The 26557-nt window shown below is 39.4% G+C and overlaps 1 protein-coding gene across 21 annotated transcripts in view; it reads left to right on the top strand.

Annotated features, from left to right (window-relative positions):
* SEMA6D (semaphorin 6D) overlaps nt 1–25764 on the top strand; it is a 245777-nt gene extending 220013 nt beyond the window's left edge. For 14 of the 21 annotated variants that reach the window (XM_084531975.1, XM_084531974.1, XM_084531972.1 and 11 more), the window contains 18 exons: nt 10743–10899; nt 11253–11364; nt 11946–12006; nt 12131–12193; nt 12279–12380; nt 12601–12691; nt 12969–13088; nt 13553–13641; nt 14396–14613; nt 14722–14853; nt 15053–15208; nt 15296–15469; nt 16216–16356; nt 16460–16537; nt 17358–17449; nt 17799–17855; nt 19720–19887; nt 22017–25764. In XM_084531975.1, the coding sequence (XP_084388101.1) occupies nt 10791–10899; nt 11253–11364; nt 11946–12006; nt 12131–12193; nt 12279–12380; nt 12601–12691; nt 12969–13088; nt 13553–13641; nt 14396–14613; nt 14722–14853; nt 15053–15208; nt 15296–15469; nt 16216–16356; nt 16460–16537; nt 17358–17449; nt 17799–17855; nt 19720–19887; nt 22017–23320 (3267 nt within the window). In that variant the 5' untranslated portion in view covers nt 10743–10790 and the 3' untranslated portion in view covers nt 23321–25764. The remainder of the gene's footprint in view (nt 1–10742; nt 10900–11252; nt 11365–11945; nt 12007–12130; nt 12194–12278; nt 12381–12600; nt 12692–12968; nt 13089–13552; nt 13642–14395; nt 14614–14721; nt 14854–15052; nt 15209–15295; nt 15470–16215; nt 16357–16459; nt 16538–17357; nt 17450–17798; nt 17856–19719; nt 19888–22016) is intronic. The other 7 variants (XM_084531980.1, XM_084531984.1, XM_084531979.1 and 4 more) reach the window with 7 other exon arrangements.
* The last annotated feature ends 793 nt before the right edge of the window (nt 25765–26557 follow it).

The following is a 26557-nucleotide window of genomic DNA, read 5'->3' as shown; positions in this document are numbered from 1 at the left end:
GTGTTAAGTATCAGAATACTTAGTACCTGGTGAGTCAAGGAGGCTGGATTCTGCAGCAGCAACTCAAAGCAACCAAGCAGCAAGGCAGGAGAGGGCCCTTTTACTTTCAAACAGTTGGCTAGGAGCCTGCACTGGCACCCCTTGCAAATACAGCTATTTTGTGTATTGCCACCTGGAGACAAGTGCTGAAGAGAGGGGTAAGGATAACAGAGGAAAAGCAGTGGTGTGAAAGCTGTCAACAGTGTGTGAACAATGTCCCCAGGTGTCTCATGAAAGGAGTAATAAGGGGGAAAAAAAAAATCATCTCGTGGAGTTGAATGGTTTCTTTCAATTTGCAAAGTTCTGCTCTCCTTGACGGTTTCTTAAACCCAGCACGTGTTTATCAAAGATTAACACTGAGAAGCCAGTAATTCGTTTTTGCTCAATAAATCATACTTTCTTCATAAAGTAAATGCTATGTGGGTATTTTTAGCAATGTATAGGTTCTTTTTTTTTTTTTGATGATAACCTCAAACAAAGATAATCAAATCCCATGTTTTGAGGATTAATCTGATTCCCTGCAAGGGTATGGATAGAATTTTTTTTTCTGTCCTTTGTACTACTATGCAGGTTTTACTGTGAGAGTGGATTATGGCTTTTCCTCTCCCTAAAGCATCAGATTTTCATCCTTGCCAAAGACATAAGCACTGCTAGTGATTGAACAGTGGTCTTACACAGCAAACTATGCCAGCGCAAACCTAAATGTATTTGGTGCAGCTGTAGAGAAAAATAGACCTGCCGACTGTATTGTGTGTGGTTCAAATAAACTTACTTAGTCATTCTTACACTGGTCCTGTATAACTAGTGATAACACAAGGATTTAGGGAAACTGCAATTGTATTGGGGATCTAGGGGGGCAATATGGAAGGGAAAAAGGGGCAGGTTGCACTGCAGAGCTCTGAAATCCCAAGTCTCAGTCCCTGTTCTGCCACGGATTTCCTTATGACCTTCATTCAGGCACTGTGGACCATATGTTACTGATTTAATTTAACTTCTAAAGCTTTGATCTGTGGCTTCTCTGTGGCTTGCAAGCTAAAACATTGGTGGTAGTGTTACAGATGTGCTTCCCTGCCATAGAGGGGTGCATGTGACCATGAGGTGACAGGTAAAAGGCAGAGGGATGGGAGGGCTGGTGCCCAGCATGGCAGTGTCCTGTTCCAAGTGACTGCTGTCTCTGTGACTGCCAAGCATGGGCTCTACAGGTTGCATTTGGCCCATGGGAAGCAGGTGGTTCTTTGGGAATTCCCTGAAGTGGTATGATGCAGCACAGGGATGTCTCCCAGCTTGGGACCCAAAGCAGGACAGCCATGGCTGCATGTTGCACCAATCCTGCCTCCAAATCCCAGCTGGCTTGTGAAGTGCCAGGGAGCAGCAGCAGCAGGATAATTTACCTAGCTGCTTTTATATCTGTTTAATAACTTCTGCTGAATGTAAGGCAAGGAGTCAAGCTGGCTCAAACCTTGCACTAATGCATCTCATTCTAAAACGCATAAAAACAAAAATCTCACTGCAGCCCCTGTTGCAATAACCTAGGTGCTCTCAGTGGACCCTCAGCATGGGTACCTCTCTTGAAGAGCCACCTCTGCTGCTCCAACTGTCCCCCAGGGGCTCACAGAAACAGTACCACTGTTGCCCCTCTCCCCCATGACTGCAAATATATCTATACATACACTTAGAAATACTCACAGGCTACAAAAGCAGCAAATATAATAATGTGATCCAACTGTTCAGTGCTAGGCTAGAAAGAAGTGTTTTTCTGCCATTATGTGAAAATTTAGCGTGACTGGAACAGAGTCTGCATTTGATTAGGCAATTTAAGAAATGTAAGAGACTTCATACTGTAGGGCAGTGCTGCAAAACAATTGCTCGGAACATGTTCTAAAATTGGTTTGCCTTCACCAGATTTCCATGTGTTTCTGCACGACATCTCAAGTAAAAATATGAACAGTCACGTGGCAAGGGACTGCATTTTGATATTATGGTAAATAAAAGCAACAGTTTAAGCAATTATTCTAAATTTTGAGTAGTCTTTGAAAGGGGAAAAAATAAATAAAAAATCTCCCATTATTTACTTTCTGTCTTGGGAAAGACATTTCATAACACATCCTTTGACTGGTGTAGTTAATCTTTAATGCTTAACAAGATAATAGTAATCGTTAACTTTGAGCTTGGGCTTCCTCCAGTTTTTCATGCCTGCATTTGTACATGTAATTGATTGTGGCCAGGAAAGTGGCAAAGCACATGCCTTGCATATACAAATAGGTAACTGAGTGGCCGGCTACCAGATTTGTCCATGCAGAAAAAAACAAGACCAGTTAAAAACACACTGTTCACCAGTCTCCAGAGGCAGTATTCCTGTGAGTGAGGCTAGCTGACTGCTCAAGTTCCAAGAATGGCTGATAATACTAGTGCAGTGCTTAAGATGCTCTGATGTGTTTCTTTCTGATAGCCTCCCTCTCCCCTCACATTTTCTGGCAGCCATTTACTTTCTCTTTGAAGTGAGAGCAGTGCCACTCAGCAGCCCTTTTCCCCAGCTGCAGCAGCAGCTCAAGCCAGTGACCCCCATGGCCCAGCAAGATGCAGCCCTGCGATGCTGTGGGGATGTTCTGCAGGGGGAAGAGGAGATGCTTTCTGGAGTGAGGTTGACGGCGACGCTGTCTGGGGCACAGCCTGTTGAACTGCAGATGTGACCTTTCCACAGTACCCTTTGTTCTTCAGCTATGCTGCTCATTGCAGCATATTCTTTCCCCCGAATGTCCCATTTCAGAACATCTTATCCCCATTATCCTGACCTCCTGGTCTCCAGGCCTAAATTGGCAGTGCTTGTTTTGGGGACCATGGCTGGAGTGCTGCTCGAGGTGAAGGTTGCTATGTGCACTTCTGGAGGACCACAGGGCTCTCAGCACAGAGACCTGCGGTGCCGCTAGCCGTTCACAGTGTCTCTGGTGTCAGCTGGACTTGTCCAAGTAGTGCCAGAGACCTTTGTTAGGCTCTCACCTGCAAATACTGGTTCATACCTGTCATAGAGCTCCTTATCAGATGATGCCTAATCAAGCTGAAATGAATGACAGTCTTGCTATGTAAATCGTGTACTGTAGGCTTGCAGGTAGACAAGGTTCTTACTTCACTCAGGGCTCTCACCCACATTTGTAGCCAACTCTTATAGGGAGGAATAGGTAGTACTATGGTCTAGCTTTAGGGTTTTGCCTGGGGCTGAGGGGGGTAGCTGGGTTGTTTCTAAACCTACATCCAAGACTGTATGTACTACTGTGAGTAATTAGATCTTTGCCATCCCAGTTTTAGACTTCACTCTAGTTTTCAGGATAAAAAGTTTTCAGACTAAACACTACTGAAAATTGCCAGACACCTCTGATACAGCTGTGAGCTAGAGACACCCAGCAGCTCACCCAGTGAGCTGCAGCCACCCGCTTCAGCAGGATGGCATTGCTCGAGCTGCCTGGCGACTGGGGCAGGGACAGGGGCACATGCTAGCAGTGCCACCTGCGGCCAGGAATTAACAGAGGGAGGATCAGTGCTGAGGGAACAGTGCAGGACCCAAACATCCCTGTACAGACTTCCTCTGCAACAGTCCTTGGACGCTTCTGTGAATAAATTTAGCATTTGCTAGGGCAGTCTAACTTGGGCACAAGCGGTTTGAATTAATGAAATGCAGACCTGCTAAAATGATGAATCCGAAGCACTGCATAAGTTGAAGTACCTTGCACTTTATCACCTACAGCTTAACCCTGGCAGACTTTCAAGGGGAGCATATATTTCAGGAGTTTTGTACAACAGAGAGCAGATTTTATCATAGATGTGAGCTGAACTCGGTTGTTTTTGGCTGGAGGGCTTTTATATTGCCCTGGTAAAGGAAGGTAGTTAACGTTCACTCTCAAAAATTAAAATAAACATAATTGAAGCAATCACAGTTTGCTCAGCATTTTATTTCCTTTCTTGCTGAAACTACCTTGTGTTCAAGTAAATTTTTGATCATAAGAGAATTTAGCCCACAAAGTGCATCTAATCATCCACTAAGCATTTGCATCATTAAAAGTCACCCTATCCATTTTGCAAGTGTTCTGTCAGCTTGTTCCAGAGAAGAGGGGTGCGTTTCCTGTAACATTAAAAGCCTGCAAACAACTGAAGTGTAACTAGCAATACCATAAACCAATTAAGATGAAAGCTGTGATACTCAGTGGTAGGGTTTCATCACTTAATCCTAAACCATCTTTTTTTTTTTTTTTTTTCTTACACGTAGATCAAGAGGTGTTAATGCAGAATCCTTAAAAAAAAAAAAAAAAAGTATTATCTTAAAATAACATTTGTTATTTGCGCTTTTCCGCTGAATTAACATCATGGCTCCCAACATTCTATTTTTTTTCTTCAGAGCTGTAGATTTTAAAATTGTTGTTATAAAAATATGGATGGCTACATACTGCAAGTTAAAAGTTGAGTGTACTTCTGTAGGACAGGAACATTTTTTCTTATCTATTTATTTATAGATAAGAATTCCACAAGTTTTTAAAGGGACCGCAGTAATACATTAAGTATGCTTCTTCTATTATAACCACAAATATTTTCTTGTGTTATTTGATAATTAGCTGAAGCAGTCTGTCACCAAACTCCACAGTGTGGATTTACCACATCATAGACAATCTCTGAGATTTAAATATATATTAAATCTCTGTGCCAAGCACTGCCTTCAGGACCTTTACTGAAGTCATTGTTCATTAAAAGAAACACATTTATAAGAAAATATATCTGAAAAACAAAATAAGTCACAATTGCATTATTAGAAAACCTATGGATAGATATAATCCAGTATAGGAATCTGATCCCCCTGCTTCTCATGTAGTAAACAGTGATACAGCTTTTTAGTCGAACATTGCATTTTATGCAGAACTCTGTTTCACATGTAAGCAAATAATTCCTCATTCCTGTTTCACACAGTGAGACACAGACCAAAAATAGAGGTAGGACGAAGAATTGTTTGCTCCCTCTCTACAGTTCAAGCCATCAGACCCCAGGCCATGTTGATCATATATTTTGTCTTGGATCATACGAAAGTGCTGCATTTTCAGGTCTGGATTACCGACGCACACTTTGGTGTTGGGTTTACCCTTGAGTGGCACTGCTGTAATCATTTTAGTCCATGCCAGGGTGGAGGTGCTGTTCTAACTGAATACCATGGTGCATCCAAGGTTGCCAATGCATACATTTCCACAAAGGGCCTAGGGCACCAGAGAAGGCCCATACCAAGTTCGTGTATCTTGTACTAAATATTTTAGCTTCTGAAACGATTGACTTGCTAGTCAAATTCAGCAGCAACCTGCCTTTCTTTGCTACCCTCTGGTGATGGGCAGCTTCTACTCCAGCACCTTACTAGTAAGCTCTCCTTTCTGCAGCTGGAGTTCAAGCTGGAGTCCCACCTCATAGCCGTTACCACCAGCAAGTGAATGCATGCGCAAAGCCTGAGTCCCCCAGGGCCAAGCCCGTGCCAGTGCTGCTGTGAACTTCATGAGGCCCAGAATTTGAAGCTCACCCTTCTCAACTAGTGTTTTTCAGCCTGCAGTTAGTGGACTAAAGGTGATCTCTACTTGAAAAAATAATCACTGAGGCTAAATAACATTTTAACCTTTTTTAACCCAACTAGTCCTTTACATACAAAAAAAATAAAAAATAAAAAATTGGGAGAGAGGTGATAAACACAAGTAAATTCCCATTCTGAGACCAGCATAACTTTATTTGGCTGTTTGGTTGCAAGTGAGGTTGTCTGTGACTTGCTCTAGCCAGTCCAACAGACCTTTGTTGTTTCAGCAGTCTTCGGGTTAAAAAGCTTTACAGCACTGCAATGAGAAACTTTCCGAGCATCTGTGAAAAGGTAGCACGAAGGACTTTTCTTTCATTTCTTTCTGGCTTATTGTTAGAAGGGTTTCATGCTCAAAATTTCAGAAGGTACCATCTCAAATGCACTAGTTAGGGCATCTGCCTTGAGGGAGCCATTTGCACATGGTAGGGACCACAGGGTGAGGGGGATTTCCTGCTTAGTCAAAGCCACTTGGGATTGTGTGAAAACACATCATGTAAATTGACTAAACTCAGCATATTACCAATCAGTTCTGCTTGACCCTCACCATGGTTAGAACATAGTTCCACGTACCCAGGAGATTCCTGATCTCGCCTCACAGCCTGGTTTAGGCCTGCTGCGAAAGGAAGATGGTGCAGTCAGTTAAGCCTTTTTGAGTTAAGTACCTGGTTTTCAGCTTTTTTATTGCAACCTACTCTCCTTCGCCTCAACAAATTCTCCAAAAGTGAACTAATTTTTGGGATGTATTTTTCATTATGACCTATCCCAAACTTCTGCCTGGATTTGCCACTCCGCACTCCCGTTTAGCATTTTGAGAAACATTTACTGTGTTAAGGAGACTTATAATTTCTTTTGAGATAACAGAAGATATTGCATCAGTCTGGGTCAAAGTTATTTTATGTGTTGCTTCTCTCCAGTTGGCTGAATGCCCTTTCCCTTCCCCCTCTTCTTTTCCGTGGCAGCGCACGCGAAGATGATTGATGGAGTGTCACCAGTGCATTGTCAAAGGCTGGAGTAGATTAATGGGCAAGAAACAGTGGCCTATTCCCCTTCAAGTGTGATTGTTTGAAGGAGGGCTCATATTTTAGCAGGAATGATATCCTCCTTCTCTGGATTCCCCCAGTCAGGAGTTGAAGGATGGGCTTCGTATCTGAGATTGAAAGGTGCCAGACACCAAGAGCCCGTTTATATCTGCAACAACTGCCTGCCTTCCTCCTGACCAGTCGTGCTCACCCCAAGGCCTGTTTCACTCAGAGTGCCACTTTACTGATGTGGATTTGTGCCAACAGCTAACGTTTATACCTCTATTTCTCTGTATTTGTAGGCACAGCTAGTTACGGTGTGGAGCAAATGCCCACGTCTCTGATCTGTTCCTTGCTTTTCTGCCTTGGTGGCACTGGCCAGCTTGCCTATGCTGCCAGGAGAGTAACGCAACCCAGAGCAGCTCAGGTGCTTTAAAGGTTTCCTTGGTTGTTGGCCTTGGTCACAAATTTGGCCTTGGTCACAAATTCAGCCTTTGTCTGTGCCTCTATTACCCAGCTGCAAAACAGGGATAGCGATATGGTAATTTCCAAAAGATTGCACTTGCCATGAATTGATTCCTAACAGAAATGCTAGGAATGCAATTTATTTAATTAATTAAATAAATTTAATTAGTTTATTAAAGACTGGTCTGAATCCTGGCTGGGGAAAAATTATCAGACCCAGAGTATGATTGTTTTCTACATTTTCTTGAGGGTAGACATTGCCAGTATTTCGTAATCAGGTATTCTGGTCCAAACAGATACTTCAGCATTGTTATTTGTAGTCCACAGTAGTGGCTTCTAGAATAGGCTTGAATGAAGCAAAAATTATGTCTTTCACACCAGCATATCTGTGTGTACCAGAAGCATACACCTGGCTGTCATAAACCCCTGTTCCAAGGGCTAGATGGAGCCCATTTTTCTGATTATCCAGGGAACAGGTTTATTGTTCTTGAAGAACAACTTGCTGTTCTTTAGGTTTATTCTCTTTTCAGTGGTTCTGATCTCAAGTTTGTGCCCTGCAGCTAAAGGCTGCATTTGAATGCCCTCTTAAAGCAGGTGCCTTTTCTTTTTTGTATGTAGTTAGAAATCAGGACTACTGTTCATTTGCTTGTAATATTTTTACAAGCAAAATAAGGAAAGCTGTACTTTTTACCTAACTAGGTATGGTTTGCTGATGCAGTCCATCTCCCTGTGTGTTTCTCTTGCCATGACAAACATCTGTGATTCAAGCAGATGTAGGTGTTTTGTTTTTGAAAGACTTGTGAAAGGTTTAGCTAACAGAATTGCTGAACATAAGTATTCCCACCTCTTATGTGTTCTCAGAGCAAATATTCAGGACAAATATTTAGAGCTTGGGGGGGTTCTTGAGGAAGACATAAATGTTTGTTCCTGCTCAGGATGCAGTCTCACACCTCCTGTGGCTTTACATTTACAAAACTTTGCCTTGTTTTCTAGGGAGTAGAGTTTGGGTGTATATCATCAGGAAAGTTGAATCTGAGAGAAATGATACCCTCTTCCTTTACCTGGCATTTTGGTAGTTTCCTTTTTGTTTTTGTGACAAGTTGTTTTTTTAGGTCACTGTTGTTGTGGCCCATACACAGACAAATTGCCCTTTTGTTCTCTGCAGCCTTCTGAGTCCAGAAGTCAGTATTTGCTTTTGTAAGGGAAGTTACATTTAAGTTTCAAATTCATTGCCCCATTGAATTCTTCCTAGATGAGATATGGGAAGGAAAGAGGAAAAAAAAAAAAAACCAACAAAAAACACTCTTCCTAAGATACACCCATACTGGCAGAACTTGTACAACTACAGGCTGTGTGCATTTTGCAGCCAGGATAGGTCTCTTTGCATCATGATGTGTGGGCCATTCGTGGCCTCATCTTCTACGCTAACTAAAGCCTACATGGCTGGGAGGACATCTTGCTCCTTTGCAGTTTGTATTCGTTCATTCTCTAAGGAAATGAGGCTACAGGGAGGGCTTTTACTAAGCACCTTGTAGATGTTACTGTCCACTAACACAACGTACTGTTTATATGCCTTCCCTTTCTCTTCCTTCACTGGACCAGCAGTGAAGGATATCTCCAGATATTTGGAGACTGATTTTCTTAATATATATAATTATATATAATTTTTATATATATATATATAATTGATATATAAATTATATAAAATTTATATTAAATTTAATTTATATATAAATTAAATATATATAATTGATATATATTGTATCTGGGAGCCACTGTGCTGCAGGACTTTGCTCTAATAGTGCTTTCACAAGAGAGAACTAATTTGAACTAACTTTATTAATCCCAGTTTGTTTTAAGTTTGCTCATTAGTAATTTAATGCAAGATGGCTTCAGCTGAAGAGGCCATGTCAGGACAAGGAAGAGCAGAGGGAAAGTGCCAGGAATCATTAGTGTTTATTAACCACTGCACTCATCAGTCTTGACTAAAAGCACAGCCCATCCGTTCTGGATGGGTGGACTGAGATACAGAAATATCATTAACGGTGGAAAATGCTTCTTTTCAGGTCAGTCCGTAATGGACAGGCATTCAGAAAACATCCACAGCTCCACTCCCATCACCAAATATTATCTGCATTTCAGTTAGTCTCCTCACAATCTGAACTCACAGAGCTCAGCAGCTTTGTGGATGGAAGGAGCCCTGCCCCTAGCCAGCTGTAGTATCAATTAACAAATACAGTTTTCTCAACCCAAGTAAGCAGTACTAAAAGGTCAAGTGTTGTTATGAAGTGTTGTTTGTTTTTTTTTTTTAATTGCTTTTCAAATTATTAAATGATTAATACTTATGTGCTTTGCTGGATCAGGCCTGGCACATTGTGCTGGCAACATGTACATCTCGCAACAATTCTTGAAACGTTAAAATTTAAAGGCTTATTTTATTCTGTTTAGACAAAGGTTTAATAACTGATTTCAGCAACTGTAAAGCATTGGACGGATGACTCAAAGCTCTGACCTGTGAATCAGGGTTGAATGAATGTCTCCAAAAGGTTGGAGTAGGGAATAGTACCACATGTGCCAGGATTGTAATGAGAAATCTAACCCCTGCTCAGACCACTTGTGGTCATTAAAGATTGCATTTCACTTCGAGATGTTTTCTTGCATCGTATCCAAATTGCAACTTGAGTAGTTGAATTCTGCTTGCTAAAATATCCATGCAGTTTAATTGGAGACATGATGTTTCCTTATCCCTCTAAACAGCTTCATTGTATAAGGCTGTGTTGCTATCATAGTATGTGCTATATAATCTATAGCACATATATAACAAAATAAAAAGAAAAACAACCAAAAACCCCATGAGAGCTGCTGCTGAGTTGCTAGCTTTTTATCATAACAAATAGAATTAGGGGGAAAGCTGGTTGTTAGGAGCTCAGTTCAGCACCATGATCTGTATTTCTTTGCCACACTTGCAAACCATGCGACAAACCCTTGTGCACCACAGAGGCAGCATTTTTACGTTCACTCCGCATGTGTGTAAGCCAGTGCTCAAGGCAGAGCATCAATTGCCTGGTCGTATACATAACGTCTTTGGCAATGAGCCTGTTAGGCTTAGTGGTATGATGGCACAGCCTAGAAACAAGCAGTAATTTTAAAACATGGAATGGATGTTCAGACAGATTGTGTGTGTCATGACTTTCTGTGGATAAGATTTAAGTACTTTATGGGGAAAGGGTTTTATTGGATGACATTCGGTGATAGAGGGGATGGGAAGAGATTGTAGTTTAATTAAAATTCTAATCCGAAGTTTGAGAATTTTTCTTGCCAGGTCAGCAGCCTGCATGCTCTGTTTGTTATTCCCATGAATTAAATGGGCTGACAATCATCAGCTTTTTCAGAAATGCCTGTGAATCCAGCTAAAAATTAGCAAACATCCATATGTTTCAGAGCAGGTTTGAGCAGGGATATGTCACACAGCAGTTTTCCATCACTCTACATTTAGGGGCCTTTCAGAAGCATCGATTAAGTCCACTGGTGCCAGTGCTGAAACACAAAGGAAATGCACCTTCTGCGGTAGGAAGTCACGTTATTGCCCTGTGCTGCTGAAATCTCACTGGTATGTTCCTGTTTTCCAGGTAGTTAAACAGTGTTGCCACAAAGGTAGTGCTCAGCTTTCACCAGCCATGAGGCTTCCTCTGCTTTGTGCCTCTGTTATGCTAATGAGTCTGTCCCAATGCCGAGCTGTCAGCTTCCCTGAAGATGAGGACCCTATTAACATTGTTGACTACCACTGTAAGTAATCCCTAGCCACTAGGGAAAAAGTCCTAATGCTTTTTTTTTTTTCCTTGGGAAGTTACAAAAAAAAAAATCTGTTTCCTTTCAAATTGAAATGTGTTTACTGGCTTTGTATCTTTAATGGAACACTTAATCATTTTCTTAAAAAAGCAATCAGAAATACAGCAATAACTTCAGGAAAAAGAACATTTGCTGACATTATCCATCTTTTTTTCATTTATATTCAAGACATTACTCAACGAATTTAGTTTAAACCCTTCTACACCTAGTATATACAGCTAATCAATGCCATATATTGATTCTTTCGCTCTATAATCCTGAGTGATGGTGTAGCCCATTTTTACTTGCAGATTCAAGGCAATATCCAGTATTTAGAGGACGCCCTTCAGGCAATGAATCTCAGCACCGACTGGACTTCCAACTGATGTTGAAAATTCGAGACACACTTTATATCGCTGGCAGGTAATTTTCCTTCAGTCAGTTTATTAGATTAAAATTCTTTTCTCTTCTGGTTTTGCATTAATGTGTAAAATTCATTTTTAAAAAATCTGCAGAATATGATAAAAATTAAAACTGGGGGAGGACTTCCCAGAGAAACATACCATATCTATGGCCAGTGCATGAAAATTGGATTTGAAGGCTGCAGTTACTGTAGTTATGCTAAAACCAATGATCAAATACTCGTTTCCCTCCTTTATGTTATTGCTCTTATAAAATTCTCCCCTGATTATTTTAAACTTGGACTGATGCATCAGGGACATAGGAAGTGAGTGTAAAACACCTGATTATTTACAGTCTGGATTAGTCTTCAACATAATGGAAAGATGGGGCAACTGGATACTATAGGTGCAATCTAAGGTCCACACCGATAAAGTCAACATTACCCTATTTGCCCATGCACAAACTTCTCCCATAATGCAGAAAATAAGCATTTCTTAGGAACTTTTTGTCTAACAAAACACTCTAAAAATAGATTTAGCTCAACAAAACTAAGTCCAGTTAATTAATGAAGTGACTTGTATCTTTTTACTCTTTGCAAACAGGGATCAAGTTTACACTGTAAACTTGAATGAAGTTCCAAAATCAGAAGTTACTCCAAGCAGGGTGAGTAGATAGAGGAATTGGCAAGGGAGGCTTGGAGGTATTTTGTTTGTTTGTTTGTTTTGTTGTTGGCTTTTTTTTTTTTTGTGGAAAGAAAATGAACATTTTTCTGGTTTGATTTGAATAGAAATTAACATGGAGGTCAAGGCAGCAGGACAGAGAGAACTGTGCAATGAAAGGCAAACATAAAGTAAGTTTATCACATGCACTGTCACCTGCTAATGTGAATTGTATATGTGAAATATGTGATTGATACATCTTAACTCTCTTTTCAGGATGAATGCCATAACTTCATTAAAGTCTTTGTTCCAAGAAACGATGAGATGGTATTTGTCTGTGGAACAAATGCATTTAATCCTATGTGCAGATACTATCGGGTAAGGATATTGAATATGTCATTAATCTGTTACTGGTTTTGCTTGCACTAATTATGCTGTAGGAAATATAGCCAGTGTGACTGGAGAGTGTTTCAAGGTGAAATAAAACCAGACAGAAGCCAATTTGCTAAATTAAGTTTTGTGGAAAGACAATGTTATGCTTTTGTGCCAGTATACAAAATAGAAATGACACTACCACCCATTTGTTTTTCTTCTCTAGCTGAATACATTGGAGTATGATGGGGAGGAAATTAGTGGTTTGGCAAGATGCCCATTTGATGCCAGACAAACCAATGTCGCCCTCTTTGCTGGTAAGAACTTTGCTTGTAATGAGTCTAAATGATTAATGACACCAGAGCAGCCAGAGCGCTTTTAAAGCAAGCACAGGAAAACTAAAGGTGTCAAGGTGCCTCTACTCTTAAATTTTTTAAAGGACCTCCAAAGGATTAGAAGCTGACCTGTTAATAAATAGGTTACAGCAATTTGTGGAAGAATGGCAGTAAAAAAAATGGGGACAAATACAGCCTAGTCAGAGTTCTGTAGATCATTAAAGGCTTCTTAATACCACATTTTCAACTTCCGTTTTAGATGGAAAATTGTACTCAGCAACTGTAGCAGATTTCCTGGCAAGTGATGCTGTTATTTATCGCAGCATGGGGGATGGATCTGCCTTAAGAACAATAAAGTATGATTCCAAATGGATAAAAGGTAATTTGGGGGAGTGTTTTCCCATATGAATGGTGAATATAATTTCAGTGGCACAGAGAGTCAGGTAATTCACAGCCAGCATGTCTTACTGTCACCATACGTGCGGCTTTCAACATAGTATGATCACAATAAGAAAGCAGTATCAATAAAGCATTTTTTTTTTGGTAAATACATCAATGAATGAATCTGCAGTCACAAAATAACCATGCTGAAATGCAATTCCTTTGAGGCTTTTTTTTTTTTATAGTCCATTAGCCAACATTAAGGCCTTAAAGTCCATTTAAGCTCCAGTGCACCCATATTTAGACATCCTCAAGTGTCTGGAAGACTAGACCTCTTGTTAGCTGGTATAGAGAAGAAGCTTCTCCTGTGGGAGAAAAGCTGCCAAATCACACAGTGTAGTCAGTGTTGTATGCCAATTGAACAATTTTTTGAAGTAACTTTCTCCTTGCTCTTTATTACAGAGCCACACTTCCTCCATGCCATAGAATACGGGAACTACGTTTATTTCTTCTTTCGAGAAATTGCTGTAGAGCACAATAATTTAGGCAAGGTGAGTATCCTTACAGCAAGCTATTGCTAGCTACAAGTCTTTGCAGAGTTAGATCATCCTAAAACAGCAACAGTAACAAGCACAGTTTACTACAAGAAGAAGGGACTAGTACAAAATTTATGTAGTTATCCCAATTTTATAATTTACAGGGAGGAAAAAAAAGGAAAAATAGAACAGGGCGTTCTTCAACCAAAAAGTTGTTTGTATTCCTTCTGCCATGCAGTTAGGAGAGCTCTCTACAGGTATCTTTCTGTTTCACTGTTGCCTTAACTGTTGTGGCAAGTAATGGAAAATCTGAGTGTTGTTTTTTTTCATGCTTATTAAAGGAACAAAAGAAAACAACACAAAAGAAGAGTTTCAAAGAAGTTTCTCTAATGTCCCTGGGTATTGAATAATTCAGTCATACCAGTACAGAGTATAATACTCATGCTTCACCATGGAATGATATTCTATAATAAATTATTAACTCCTTTACACATGGTTAATTAGAGTCTTTAAATCTCACTAACAATATGATTTTGAAGGCAAGAAGGGTAGGGACAAGCTGGCAGAGTTGCATTTGCTTGGTGATACATTAAAATGCCTGTGCACTAGCAGCTAAACATTGTTTGCTTTCTTTCTTTCTGCATGGATGAATGACAACTGCCTTTCTGATCTTCAGTGTTCTTTATTAATATCTCAGAAACAAGAACTCTCGCCCTTGCATCTCTCAAGCCTTCTTCCTTTTTCCTTTTTCTTTTTTTGTCCTTCACAGGCTGTGTATTCCCGTGTGGCACGCATTTGCAAAAATGACATGGGGGGTTCTCAGAGAGTCCTGGAAAAACATTGGACATCCTTTCTGAAAGCTCGCCTCAACTGCTCAGTTCCTGGAGATTCATTCTTCTACTTTGATGTTCTACAGTCTATCACAGACATAATAGAAATCAATGGAGTCCCTACGGTTGTCGGTGTATTCACTACACAGCTTAACAGGTGAGAGATGAGCAACCTTCTATCAAAGGTAGTTTTTTGCTTCTCTCTTACACTGAGATTGGTGCCATTGTAGTCTGATTTCTTGCAACTATTTTTCTTATTTTACAGCATCCCTGGTTCAGCAGTCTGTGCTTTCAGTATGGATGACATTGAGAAGGTCTTCAAAGGGAGATTTAAAGAACAAAAGACTCCTGACTCTGTTTGGACAGCTGTACCTGAAGACAAAGTACCAAAGCCAAGGTAAAAAGTTTTTACTTATGATACTGTAATACTGTCCTTGAAAGGCCTACGTTAAAATCAGCTGCACTCTTGGGTGACTTGTTCGGTAAAAATCAAAGCAAAGCTTTACACTTTAACCATAAGGATGCTCATTAACAGGCTGCCTTCTCTCATTAACTAAAATATCAAGAGGGAAAAAACAATGTTGTCTTCCTTTCAGACCTGGCTGCTGTGCAAAACATGGCCTAGCAGAAGCTTACAAAACCTCCATTGATTTCCCAGACGAAACATTGTCCTTTATTAAATCTCATCCTTTGATGGATTCAGCTGTTCCCTCAATTGTTGAGGAGCCTTGGTTTACCAAAACACGTGTCAGGTATGACATAATTCAGAGTTAAAGCATGTGGGAAGGAAAACAAGGAAACACACTGTTAGTTAATGACATGCCTTTTGGTCTTGATAGATACAGATTGACAGCAATTGCTGTAGACCACGCTGCTGGACCATACCAGAACTACACAGTCATATTTGTTGGCTCTGAAGCAGGAGTAGTACTTAAAATCTTGGCAAAGACCAGGCCTTTCTCTTTGAATGACAGTGTATTACTGGAAGAGATTGAAGCATATAATCATGCAAAGTAAGTATTACCAGAACACCTAAAATATGTAGCTTTTCATCTAGTCCTTGGTACCTAGCTAAATAAAAATGATGGTGAACCAAAACTAATTCATTATTACCAACATCATCATTTATTTGTCATTTCACAGTGTTTCTCATGTTGAATAACCTGAAAATATTTGGTTACTTGCCATTTTGCTTGGGTCGAGTGAACAACCTAATTCCACTCTAGTGACGTCAGTGATACAGTCTAATTCTTCCACAAATAGATACACATCTTCCTGAATATCAAACATCAGAACAATCTGCTGTTAAAAAGCAACACTGAGAGCTTATATTGAGGGTTTCTCAACAGTGACCAATAATAAATAAACTACATCTAATCATTTTAAATGTGTTTATTCTGGAAAAAAAGAATTTGGAAATGGAAGCAGTACAATTAGACTCTACAGGTGCCCAGTACAGGACTCCTGTTCTGCTCTGTTGAGATATTTATGTCATCTGGGAGAAAAAATAAAATGAATTTGTATTTTTAAAATAGTCATGTAGCTGTAAATAAGAGTCAGAAGTCAGTATTGATAACCCAGCTTATCAAATCATGTTTGCTTACAAGCCACTCAGAAAAGACTAGTATGTTATATTTATATAAGGAATTCCTTTTTCAGTATCCAAACAAACAATAAATAAATAAAATGTTTTCAGCATAAGCTCTGCCCAAAGTACTACAGTTGTAAAATAATGGCTTCCCATTATTTTTCTTAACAGGTGTAATGCTGAGAGTGAGGAAGACAGAAGAGTCATCTCCCTTCAGCTAGATAGAGACCACCATGCTCTGTTTGTGGCATTCTCCAGCTGCGTCATTAGAATTCCTCTGAGTCGGTGTGAGCGTCACGGGTCATGTAAAAAGTACGGCCCCGTTCCTGAATTCTCCCTTAAAGGAAGGGTGCCAACATCTCTGGGGAAGGAAATTTTAAAAAATGTATGTTTTGGGTTTTTTTTCTCTTGCAAGGGCATGTATTGCTTCACGGGACCCATACTGTGGCTGGTTAGACCATGAGGCATGTGGAAGAGTGACACCAGGCATGCCGTAAGTACTCCTTCTCAAATTAATCCAGCATCTCTACTACGTATTTTGTAGACTATACAAGCTTGTATCCTGTGCCTGTTCCCTTGCGCTCTATTAATAAATGTCTATTTTTTAGAGCTGTTTTTTGAATGTACTATATGTATGAGAGAACAGAATGCTGAAGTCTGAAAGTTTGAATTCTGCAAACTCTAAGTGAAGACTTCCTTTCGGTGGGGGTTTTACATGTGTGTGTGATGACAAACAGACCTGCAGGAAGAGCTGTAGGAAGCAGGATAGCAACAAATTGCTGCCTGTAAACCTGAGCAGCTCAGACAGGACAGTACACGCTGTCCCCTCCCAGCCCTGCTCACAGCCAGGGCACAGTCAATTGCAAATACAAAAGCACAGGTTTCAGAGTAGGGAAAAAGAAAGGTTTTGCCTCCACACTGAAACTAGGGTGATGTATATACATATCAAAGGCTTTATGCACAGATCTAGTCTGTAATATATAGTGCATTAGCAGCTGTATCTTAAAAAGAGGCCTTTGTAGCAGGCTAGCCCAAACTTCAGCTTAGTATAGTTGCACAGTTCTATCCAAACCCAAGAGCACACCCAGTATAGATGTGACAGGGTCACTATGAAGAACATGATCTTTTCTACTGACTGGCATTGTATATACAATGTTAAAGCCTGGTTATAAACAAATTGTGTGTTTGATAAAACCTTTTTTTTTTGGCCATACACTAGGTTTTGCCTCTCTGTGGTGACTGAATGTTTTCATTTATTGCTTCCAGGAAAAAAAAATCACTATTTTTTTCCCTATTAATACTGTTAATTGCAGGTTCTCTTTATTTGTTTCATACAACCACAGCACTGGAGGATATGTACAAGATATAGAATATGGCAACACAGCGCAGCTTGGGGACTGCCATGGTAAGGCATAGTCATTGCTTTTCATTTATAATATCTCAGCAGTAGTCTGTGGCCACGCTTCACTAAAGATGTTAAATTTATGATGAACTTTCCAGTAACACGATGAACACATCACCTGTTGTTACTGTGAATGTTCACAAAGATGAACTTTTTGGTCCTGGGTGGCAGAGTTTTGTCTTTCTTCTCCTTCACCAGTTTACAACTACTTGGGGTCTACAGCAAAGTATTGAAGAATTTATTTTTTATAACCAGTAATATTTTAGTTTTCATTTTCCGTCGCTCAGGTTTGAGATCTTTTGCTTTCTTTTTGTTACTTTTTACTGATTACTTGTTCCTTTAATTCTTTTAGAAATTTTGCCTACTACAGCTACACCAGATTACAAAATATTTGGCGACCCAACATCTGGTTAGTTTTTTTAATTTTTTTGAATTAATGACCTTTACTTTCCTTCAGTTCAGCATTTTCAGCCCTTTTTTCCTTTTGCACAGTTGGCAATCCTTCATTTTTGTGCTTTTACTCATGTTCCCACTGATGGTAAAGATAGTCAGACTCTTCTCACTCAGTACTTCACCCTGTGTAGTCGCATGTTAACAGCTCATTATTTATTGAGACATCTTTTATTAAAGAGCCTGATTAATATAGATGACATCTTCACTTGCACGAAAGTCCACTAAGCTTTACTCTGTATCCCCAGCCATGCATTTGTGAATGCCCCTATTGGTCATCTCTAGTAGATGAATTGCAGAATTTCATCATCTTCCTCCTTACTGCTCCCTTTGTCTTTCCTTCTTTCCCAGCAAGCTTTTTGTACAAATACGCATTTCAGAAAATGTGTATTTCTCTATTTTTAAAATGTTATAAGTAGTTTGTGCTAATGGAAAAAAATATCACAAACTGTGTAGCTGAATGAGGACTTGTGTAAACAAAGGTAGCCTAGGAAGCTTTATGTATTGCTGTCAGAGAGACTTTCACATCCTTTTCACCTTCAGTGATTTTTTCTAACAGTGTTTTCATTGTCAGCCCTTGGTGTTCCAGGAGGCAGGACCCAATGCTCCTCTGTTGAACTCAAAAGGAGAACCTGTGTTGACTTCAACAGGAGCAAGACTGAGCCATATTTTCCAGTGTTCCTCCTGGAACTTGGTCTCTTGTTTCAAACTGAGGGCATGTTTGACTGACAAATCTGAGAAGAATCTATTTCTATGTTTAATTTGCAAAAGTGCAACAACATGGTTTTTTTTTGTTGTTGTTGTTGTTTTGGTTTGGTTTCTGATTATATTTATACTTCTGTAACTTGACAAGAAGTAATATCTGAGACAAATATTTACAGATATATTAACCATAATGTAAGTTAGATACTTGCTTAGGAAAGCAAAGCAAAACTGTTATATGGAAATGCTACCTTGCCTCAGTTACTGGTTATCAATTGAATTTTCAAAGTGATATTTTAGAACAGGTACAATTGAACCTGGTTTTCAAGACCTGAATGAGCATGCTTTTGGAGTACATTTCTCAGTCAAATCTCACATCACAGACATACACGCCTAAACCTAATGGGACAGTGAACACAAAATACTTGTGTGCAAAGTAGATTTTGGATTGTAAACCCAATTTGATATGTTTCCTGCTCATGCATTTCCACATTGGCTTTAGTGATTCTGCTCAGTAAGTGTATGACAGAGGAGCTAGAATCTATACGATATTGTTCCTTAGGAACCATTACAAAATAGAGGTTAAGAACATTCCTTTCATCGTCCCCTCAAGAAATGGCTCATTCAACAGTTCCTGGTATCCTGTAATAGCACTAATGGAGCTGATCTGGTTTCTCAGGAGTAACCTATAGTAAGCATGTGTCTTTCTAAGTAAAATTATATTTTTGGAAGATGTTTAGAAGGTAATGGAATATGTTGTCTTCAGTGAACAATATAGCAATTAAGTAGTGCAAGTTGTGCTTTTCATCTCTACCAGTTGTTTATATCAACTTTTGCACTGCTTTCATGTTTGACTTCTCTGGCTTTTTGGCTAGTAGCTGTTGATGCTTTAATGTGTGTGGTTTTGTTTTTTGTTTTTTGTTTTTGTCATACTTAAAAGTATTGAACCAATTGATTTCAATCAGTCCTCTGTAGTTCTACAAAGTGTAGTGGGTCACATTTTGCTGTCAAGTAACTCCCATTAAATACTGTCTCCAGCGATAGCTTAGATATGCCATGAAACAGCGAGGAAAGCCTGACGACTGTAATACACATTAATAAAAATCTGTTTGCCACCACAGACATGGAGTTCTCCTCAGCTTCCATTACCACAATGGCAAGTATCCCAGTTATATCACCTAAAGTGATTGGTTCCTGGAAACCTAAAGTGACTGGCTCTCGGAAATTTGTAGTTCAAGATGACCCAAACACTTCTGATTATTCTGATCCATTATCAGGTGTCCCAAAGGGTAAGGCCTTACCAGGGAATACATTGCAGCTGAATGGAAACCTGATAGTCTCAGCATTTTCTAAGGTTTAAGTGTAACAGCAGTGATTGTTGGGCTATATTTTACACCCATTTCCTGTGAATATGCAGACAGTGCAATCATGATTCTCGTACCTATTTAACCAGCGTTCATAAGTGCTGCTTAGAGCTTATAATGGGAAACACAGATAATAAGCTCAGCCTTTTATTCCTGGGGTGCTCCAAAGCTCCCATTAAAATCAGTGGGAGTTCTGGATGCATTAAAAAAATTAAATTCAGGACTTATCTGCACCTCTGGTGGTTGTTTTCAAATGAGTCTAGTTTGGATAAGACTATTAGTCCTCATGAATGGTTGCTTACAAGAGCTTAATGGCAGGTTTTTTTTGTTATTTTGGTTTTGCAGCGGGCAGGGGCAGGAACAAAGCAAAACACAGCTCCATGACACGGAGCTTGAAGTGGGGCATATCCCAAACTGCTGCCTGCGGCACGTTTGTGAAGAATGTGGTCAGATCTGAGTAAGGATGTGCTGAATTTTTATTCTCTGGATATGAGGGTTGGTTTTAAAAAAGGTCTCAGTACATGGAGGCACAGAGATAGATTTTAATCTGAACACAGAAAGAAACATGTATGGCATGTAATTCATCTTTTCTGTAGTCATTCTTTCAGCTAAGTGAACCTTTGATTAGGCTCTTACAGCAACAAAGATTTCAATTCAGCAGGACTATTGCAGTCAACCGACGGCTCAAGAAGCTTCCAGCCCCATAAACAAAACTTAAGTCTTCATCAGTACACAGAATAGCTGGCTGACAGACATGTTTGCACAATTCTGTATTTACTGAAAAATCTCACCAGCCAAAAAAAACATTTCTATTTTATTACCATTCACAAAAACATATCAGGTTTCCTATCAGCCATTATGGCAGTGCATTTGTCATTTTAATTTGTTGCAGTTATTTTCCATTTTGCTTTAAGTTTTTTGTTATCATTTGCTCTTGGTTCTGAATCATATTTTGTGTCATAGCTATTAGTGAACTTTATTTATGTTCTTTCTTCTTCTGCACAGTGCCATTAAAACCTATAACCCTGAACATTAACGATGTTCAAAGGCCTTGCCTCTAACAAAAATGAATCTGTTCCTTCACTCTTGCTCTTTCATTTTAACATCCCTTGGGATAGTTAACAGAATTACTTTCATTAAAAACTAACATTGTCTTAGCTGCAAGATGTCTGTGGTTGCTTTAAAAGTCTCAAGAAACAAAGGGAGCTGGTTAATACATGAATCACAAACAAATCCAGTATTCAACTTTGTCTTAACAAAAAGTTTTCTAAATTTTAACATTATGTAATAACTTAACCTTGCAAGGAGTGTTTTTTCAATGGTATGCAAGTATTATATAAGTTCATTATTGACTACAAGCAGAAAAGAAAAATTAGTGCTTTAATAGAATGCTGTAATCTTGAACTTTGAAAATTGTATGCTTACATAATGCAAAGTATGCTACTCCAAGGCTAGCAAGCTGTAGATATATTAGTTTACAAGTTTTGCATCAGATTGTCTTGACGTGGTTTAAACAATGCAGTATGTACATTATACAGTTCTACACAATATTTGCATAATCCTGTCTCTCTTTTGATACTGATTTATGAGTTGGGCAGAAAATTGAGAGGGAGCTTCATCCTTGAGTTATTAATTGCTGTCTGGCCCAGTAGCACCTTCTAACCTCAATTTTCTAGCAGAAATCATTAATGTTAATAGCATACAGGCCCCTATTTGTGAGCCTTAAAGGAAATTTGGGGACAGGCTAAACCAATAGCATACAGTGTACAGCCAAATGTAATATGAGGAGTGAAGCTCTGACAAGTATTCTTCATTATCAAAGAAAATGGACAGTCTTTGTTTAGGCTGATCAATGCTAACTCCGTCCTTTTTATTTATAAAATTATTTGCATTCACCAGTGCTGTGGATTGCAGATTTACACTAACAGTAGGCACAGAGCACTTGAAAACACTTAATAGACACTGCTGTCCTTCCCTGAGGCAGACTAACATCTTCTGAAATGGACCAGTATGAAGTACATGTAAATTTATGATACACTGCATGTCTTTTGCAGGTGTGAGGTGGGAAGTGCAATCAGGAGAGTCCAACCAAATGGTACACATGAATGTCCTAATCACTTGTGTCTTTGCTGCTTTTGTCCTGGGAGCCTTTATTGCGGGAGTGGCCGTTTACTGTTATCGGGATGTGTTCGTACGAAAATCCAGAAAAATACACAAAGATGCAGAATCTGCGCAGTCCTGTACTGACTCCAGTGGGAGCTTTGCTAAACTGAATGGGTTGTTCGATAGTCCCGTCAAGGAATATCAACAAAACATTGATTCACCCAAACTCTACACAAACCTGTTAACTAGCAGAAAGGAATTGCCACCAAATGGGGATACGAAGTCCATGATGATGGACCACAGGGGCCAGCCTCCAGAATTAGCTGCACTTCCAACTCCTGAATCTACACCAGTTCTTCAACAAAAGACTCTGCAGGCCATGAAAAGTCAGTCGGAGAAAGCACATAGTAATCTCAGTGCTTCACGAAAGGAAACCCCACTAAAAAGCCCGCAGTTTTTTCCTTCCAGTCCTCCACCCCACTCTCCTCTAAGTCATGGACATATCCCTAGTGCTATTGTTCTTCCCAACGCTACTCATGATTACAATACATCTTTCTCAAATTCTAACGCGCACAAGGCAGACAAAAAGATGCAACATATTGATCATCCACTTACAAAACCATCCAGCAAAAGAGACCACAGGAGATCTGTTGATTCCAGGAACACCCTGAATGATTTCCTGAAACACTTAAATGAAACTACTAGTAATTCCAAAGCAATTATGGGAGATATCCAAGTGGCCCACCAGACTTTAATGCTGGATCCAATGGGAAATATGTCTGAGATACCACCTAAAGTTCCCAACAGGGAGGCATCTTTGTACTCTCCTCCATCAACTCTTCCACGAAACAGCCCCACAAAACGGGTGGATGTTCCCACCACACCTGCAGTACCAATGACCTCTTTGGAAAGGCAGAGAGGTTATCACAAAAATTCTTCACAAAGGCATTCAATATCTGCCCTTCCTAAAAACTTAAACTCACCAAATGGTGTTTTGTTATCCAGACAGCCCAGTATTAATCGGGGGGGGTATGTGACTCCCACAGCAGGCACAAAGATGGACTACATTCAAGGGACACCTGTCAGCGTTCACCTCCAGCCTTCATTGTCCCGGCAAAGCAGTTACACGAGCAACGGCACCCTTCCTCGTACGGGAATAAAGAGGACACCCTCCTTAAAACCTGATGTGCCACCAAAACCCTCATTTGTTCCTCAGACAACGTCAGTCAGACCACTGAACAAATACAGTTACTAGGACATCTGTCCTAAAAATGAGTGTGATATTGACCTGTACAGGTTGTGAGATGATGTTGTGGTAGACACGTAAGACAGAGACTTGCTTGTAATTACAGAGAACAAAGTGGCCAAAGAAACTGTCTTTACTTCAGCAACATCTGTGTCTTGCCACATGTAGCTATAGCAAGACTTTGTGTACTTGCTGAGTGCAACCAAACAAAAACAAAGGAAAGTGCTGGTCATTACATTTCTTTTGTTTGGAGCTAAGGAGACATGTAGCACAATGGGGTGGGGGCTACTTTACTGTTCTAAATAGCTTAAAATGTTCTTGGGAAAAAAAATCTGTAAACAAATACTTGAAAAATGGGTTCCATTTTAGACTGCCATTAAGCGTGGTCCTTCCCATTAAATGTGAACATTTTAATATGTATGCATTCACCTTGCCTCTTGCACAAATGTCAGAAAATGGTAATGTCTCAATGAATATCTGGGTTAATAATCAATTTGCTGGAATTCAGTCTCTGGCCCAACTGTAGCATATATTTTTTTTTTCTCTTGTGCGTGGCATTTTGTTCGTGCCACAGATAAAGCTGTGTGTGTGTGCGTGGATGTGTGTGTGTACTGTACACACTAGGATGTACTTAGGTTCCCATTGCATCTTTTATGCTATGGAATTGTTTACATTGAGCATGACTGAACAGACAGATGACTCTGCCTTCTGCAGCCGACAGCTAAGTTCAGTTTGGCGACAGCTATGGAAGTACTACACATTGCTGCCAGCCTTCTGGATAACACTCCTTGATGAACTAGTCACCCAGTGAAAGAGAGCAGATACCTTTAATTCTTCATAACTCTGTTATGCTGCTATTGATTCAGAGCTGTACATTTCAAATCTAGTCTTTTGGGCTGGAATGGGGGAGTTTTACTATGTTTTCACAGTGCCTCCATCCAATACCTGGCCACTGTGAACTTGAGCCCTGTATGTCTCATTGAGGGCAGCTAATAATCAACAATTCATTTGGCAAAGGCCTATGTAACTAGAGAAGGTTACATTTTTGTTGCATTTAATAATGCCCTACAGTCTGATAGACTCTTGTCTGTAGAAAAGAGGAAACATTAATTGGCCTGGCAGAAGCAGTCTGTGAAAAATCAACAGTAGTGCAATCAATTTGTTTTTGTTGTGTAAAGTAAGGTTATTTTTTTTTTCCCAAAGTCATGCAGGTAATGACAATATTCTGTAAATATTATGTGTGAGTTTACCTGAATCTGTGCATTTTGTGCCTTATTCATGCAAATGATAAAAGTACTAAAACAAAACAAAACAAACAAAAACAAAACAAAACAAAACAAAAAAAACCCTGTGAAGTGTTCTCACTATAGCACATATCTCCTGAGTGCCAGTTGTAAAACCTCTCAACAGCACACACACACCCCCTCCCTGCTCCCGTCCCAAAAAAGATAAAAAGCAAGGATAATTAACAGTAACTAAAGGCAGCCTACAATCCAAGAAGACAGCAGCATTAAATCACCTTGCCATGATAAACATTCCACTCCAGCTCTCTGAAGGATCAAACAGTTATAATGTGAAATCAAATGAGGTTTCTAGGGTAATGGAACACCTGCTAAAGTTGTGTAAGCTATTTAGTAGGTTTTACAGTATCCACTTGCAGCTGATGTTCAACACAGATAGCTATTTTAGCTTGCAAACTACACACTACCACATTGTTTATTGAACATAAATATAGCAATAACCATGGCAGAGGAATAATCATGAATTAGCAGGACAAATAACTGCAGTGGGTTTCAGAGATGGTGGAGATTTATGTTTTGTGTTCTAAGGGGAGAAAAGGTTAGTCACTGAAAACTGGATCTCTGTTACAGAACAAAGAATAAAGGACAGAAGTAGTCATTTTTTCTTGTAAGGCTGTAAGGGACATTTATTTCCTTAGACCTCTGGATCCAAAAATCAATGATCTCTCTTCCTAAACAATTCTGTCTTGCAACTAAAACACTACAGATTAATAACATAAAAAAGTACTTGGTTGTCAAAAGACAAAAACTGATCTGAATTCACTTTACAAATATTAATTAATACAGACTTGTGTGAAATCAAAATATAAATGTATGTGAACCCTGATAACCTCCTGTAACATTGTGCTGCCTTGTAGATGGTAATGTGAGTTCTCTCAGTATTTATGTTGAAATTTCTAACATTCAACCTAGTCTTTATTCTGTTAATTTAATAATAAAAGATGCTTTATCCATTTGTGCAAAGGTAAACGCAGATTGTATCTTTTTTAATGGTACGGCATAAAAAAGTAACCCTTAAATGAAGCTGCTCTATACTATAGAGTACTTTAACATGTATAGATATCTTGTAAACTTGTATTGTGGATGTGTAAATAATACGTTCTTTGGGTTTTTAACACCGCATGTAAAGTGAAAATAAAATATTCCAATGTACTGAATGTCTAACTTCATTGTTATTGAGGCTACTTTAGGTGTTTTGTTGGGATTACAATAGAAAGAAAAGAAAAAAAAGCTTGCCTTTAATAGCTCGGTGATGAAGGCACAGAGACATCCCCTCATCAGTGTTACAGGAGCTCAAACAGCTTGCAGCAGCCAGTGGTGATGCGCACAGGTGTACTTCCATTTCCATTGCAGCTGCATGTTGCATGCATGTGTTCTTGAGGGAGCGTGTCTGTAGGTGACTGTTAGCCTCCTGAGTTAAATACAAACCATCAAAGTAACCGTATGTATTAGGGAGTCAGAGCCCATATAGCGCACCAACCAGATGCTTTCAATTTGAAAATACATAATATACTCGTATATGGATGTCTTATTGGAGCTTGATACAGGGTGCAGTTGAGCTCTGTAACCTATCAACCTCTTGTTAGGAATAGGAAAACACTAACTTTGGGCAAACACAGTAGTTTTGAAAGAAGATGGTAGTCTTTTCCTTCTAAAATGTAGGTTTCAAAAAGATAGAGATCATTCCTGGCAAAATTAGTTTCAGACCTACACATAGCAGGACATTCCTAAACACTTACTAATGCTTAATAATTGAAACTCACTTTTCAGACAGACAATAAAGCCCAATATATATGCTGTATATTTAGTATGGGCCAACATCACACATAATTTTAAAATAATCAGGGTAGTTCAGTACCACAAAACAAATATGAAGTATTCTTTTAATTAAAAGCTGATTTTAGATGATAAAAATGATTTGTTAACAAGATTACAGTGTCAAGGT

This window comes from Aythya ferina (assembly GCF_964211825.1).
Source record: "Aythya ferina genome assembly, chromosome: 11".
Taxonomy (NCBI): Eukaryota; Metazoa; Chordata; class Aves; order Anseriformes; family Anatidae; genus Aythya; species Aythya ferina.
Note: the sequence above shows the minus strand (reverse complement) of the source record. Positions and strands in the feature narration are given on the sequence as shown.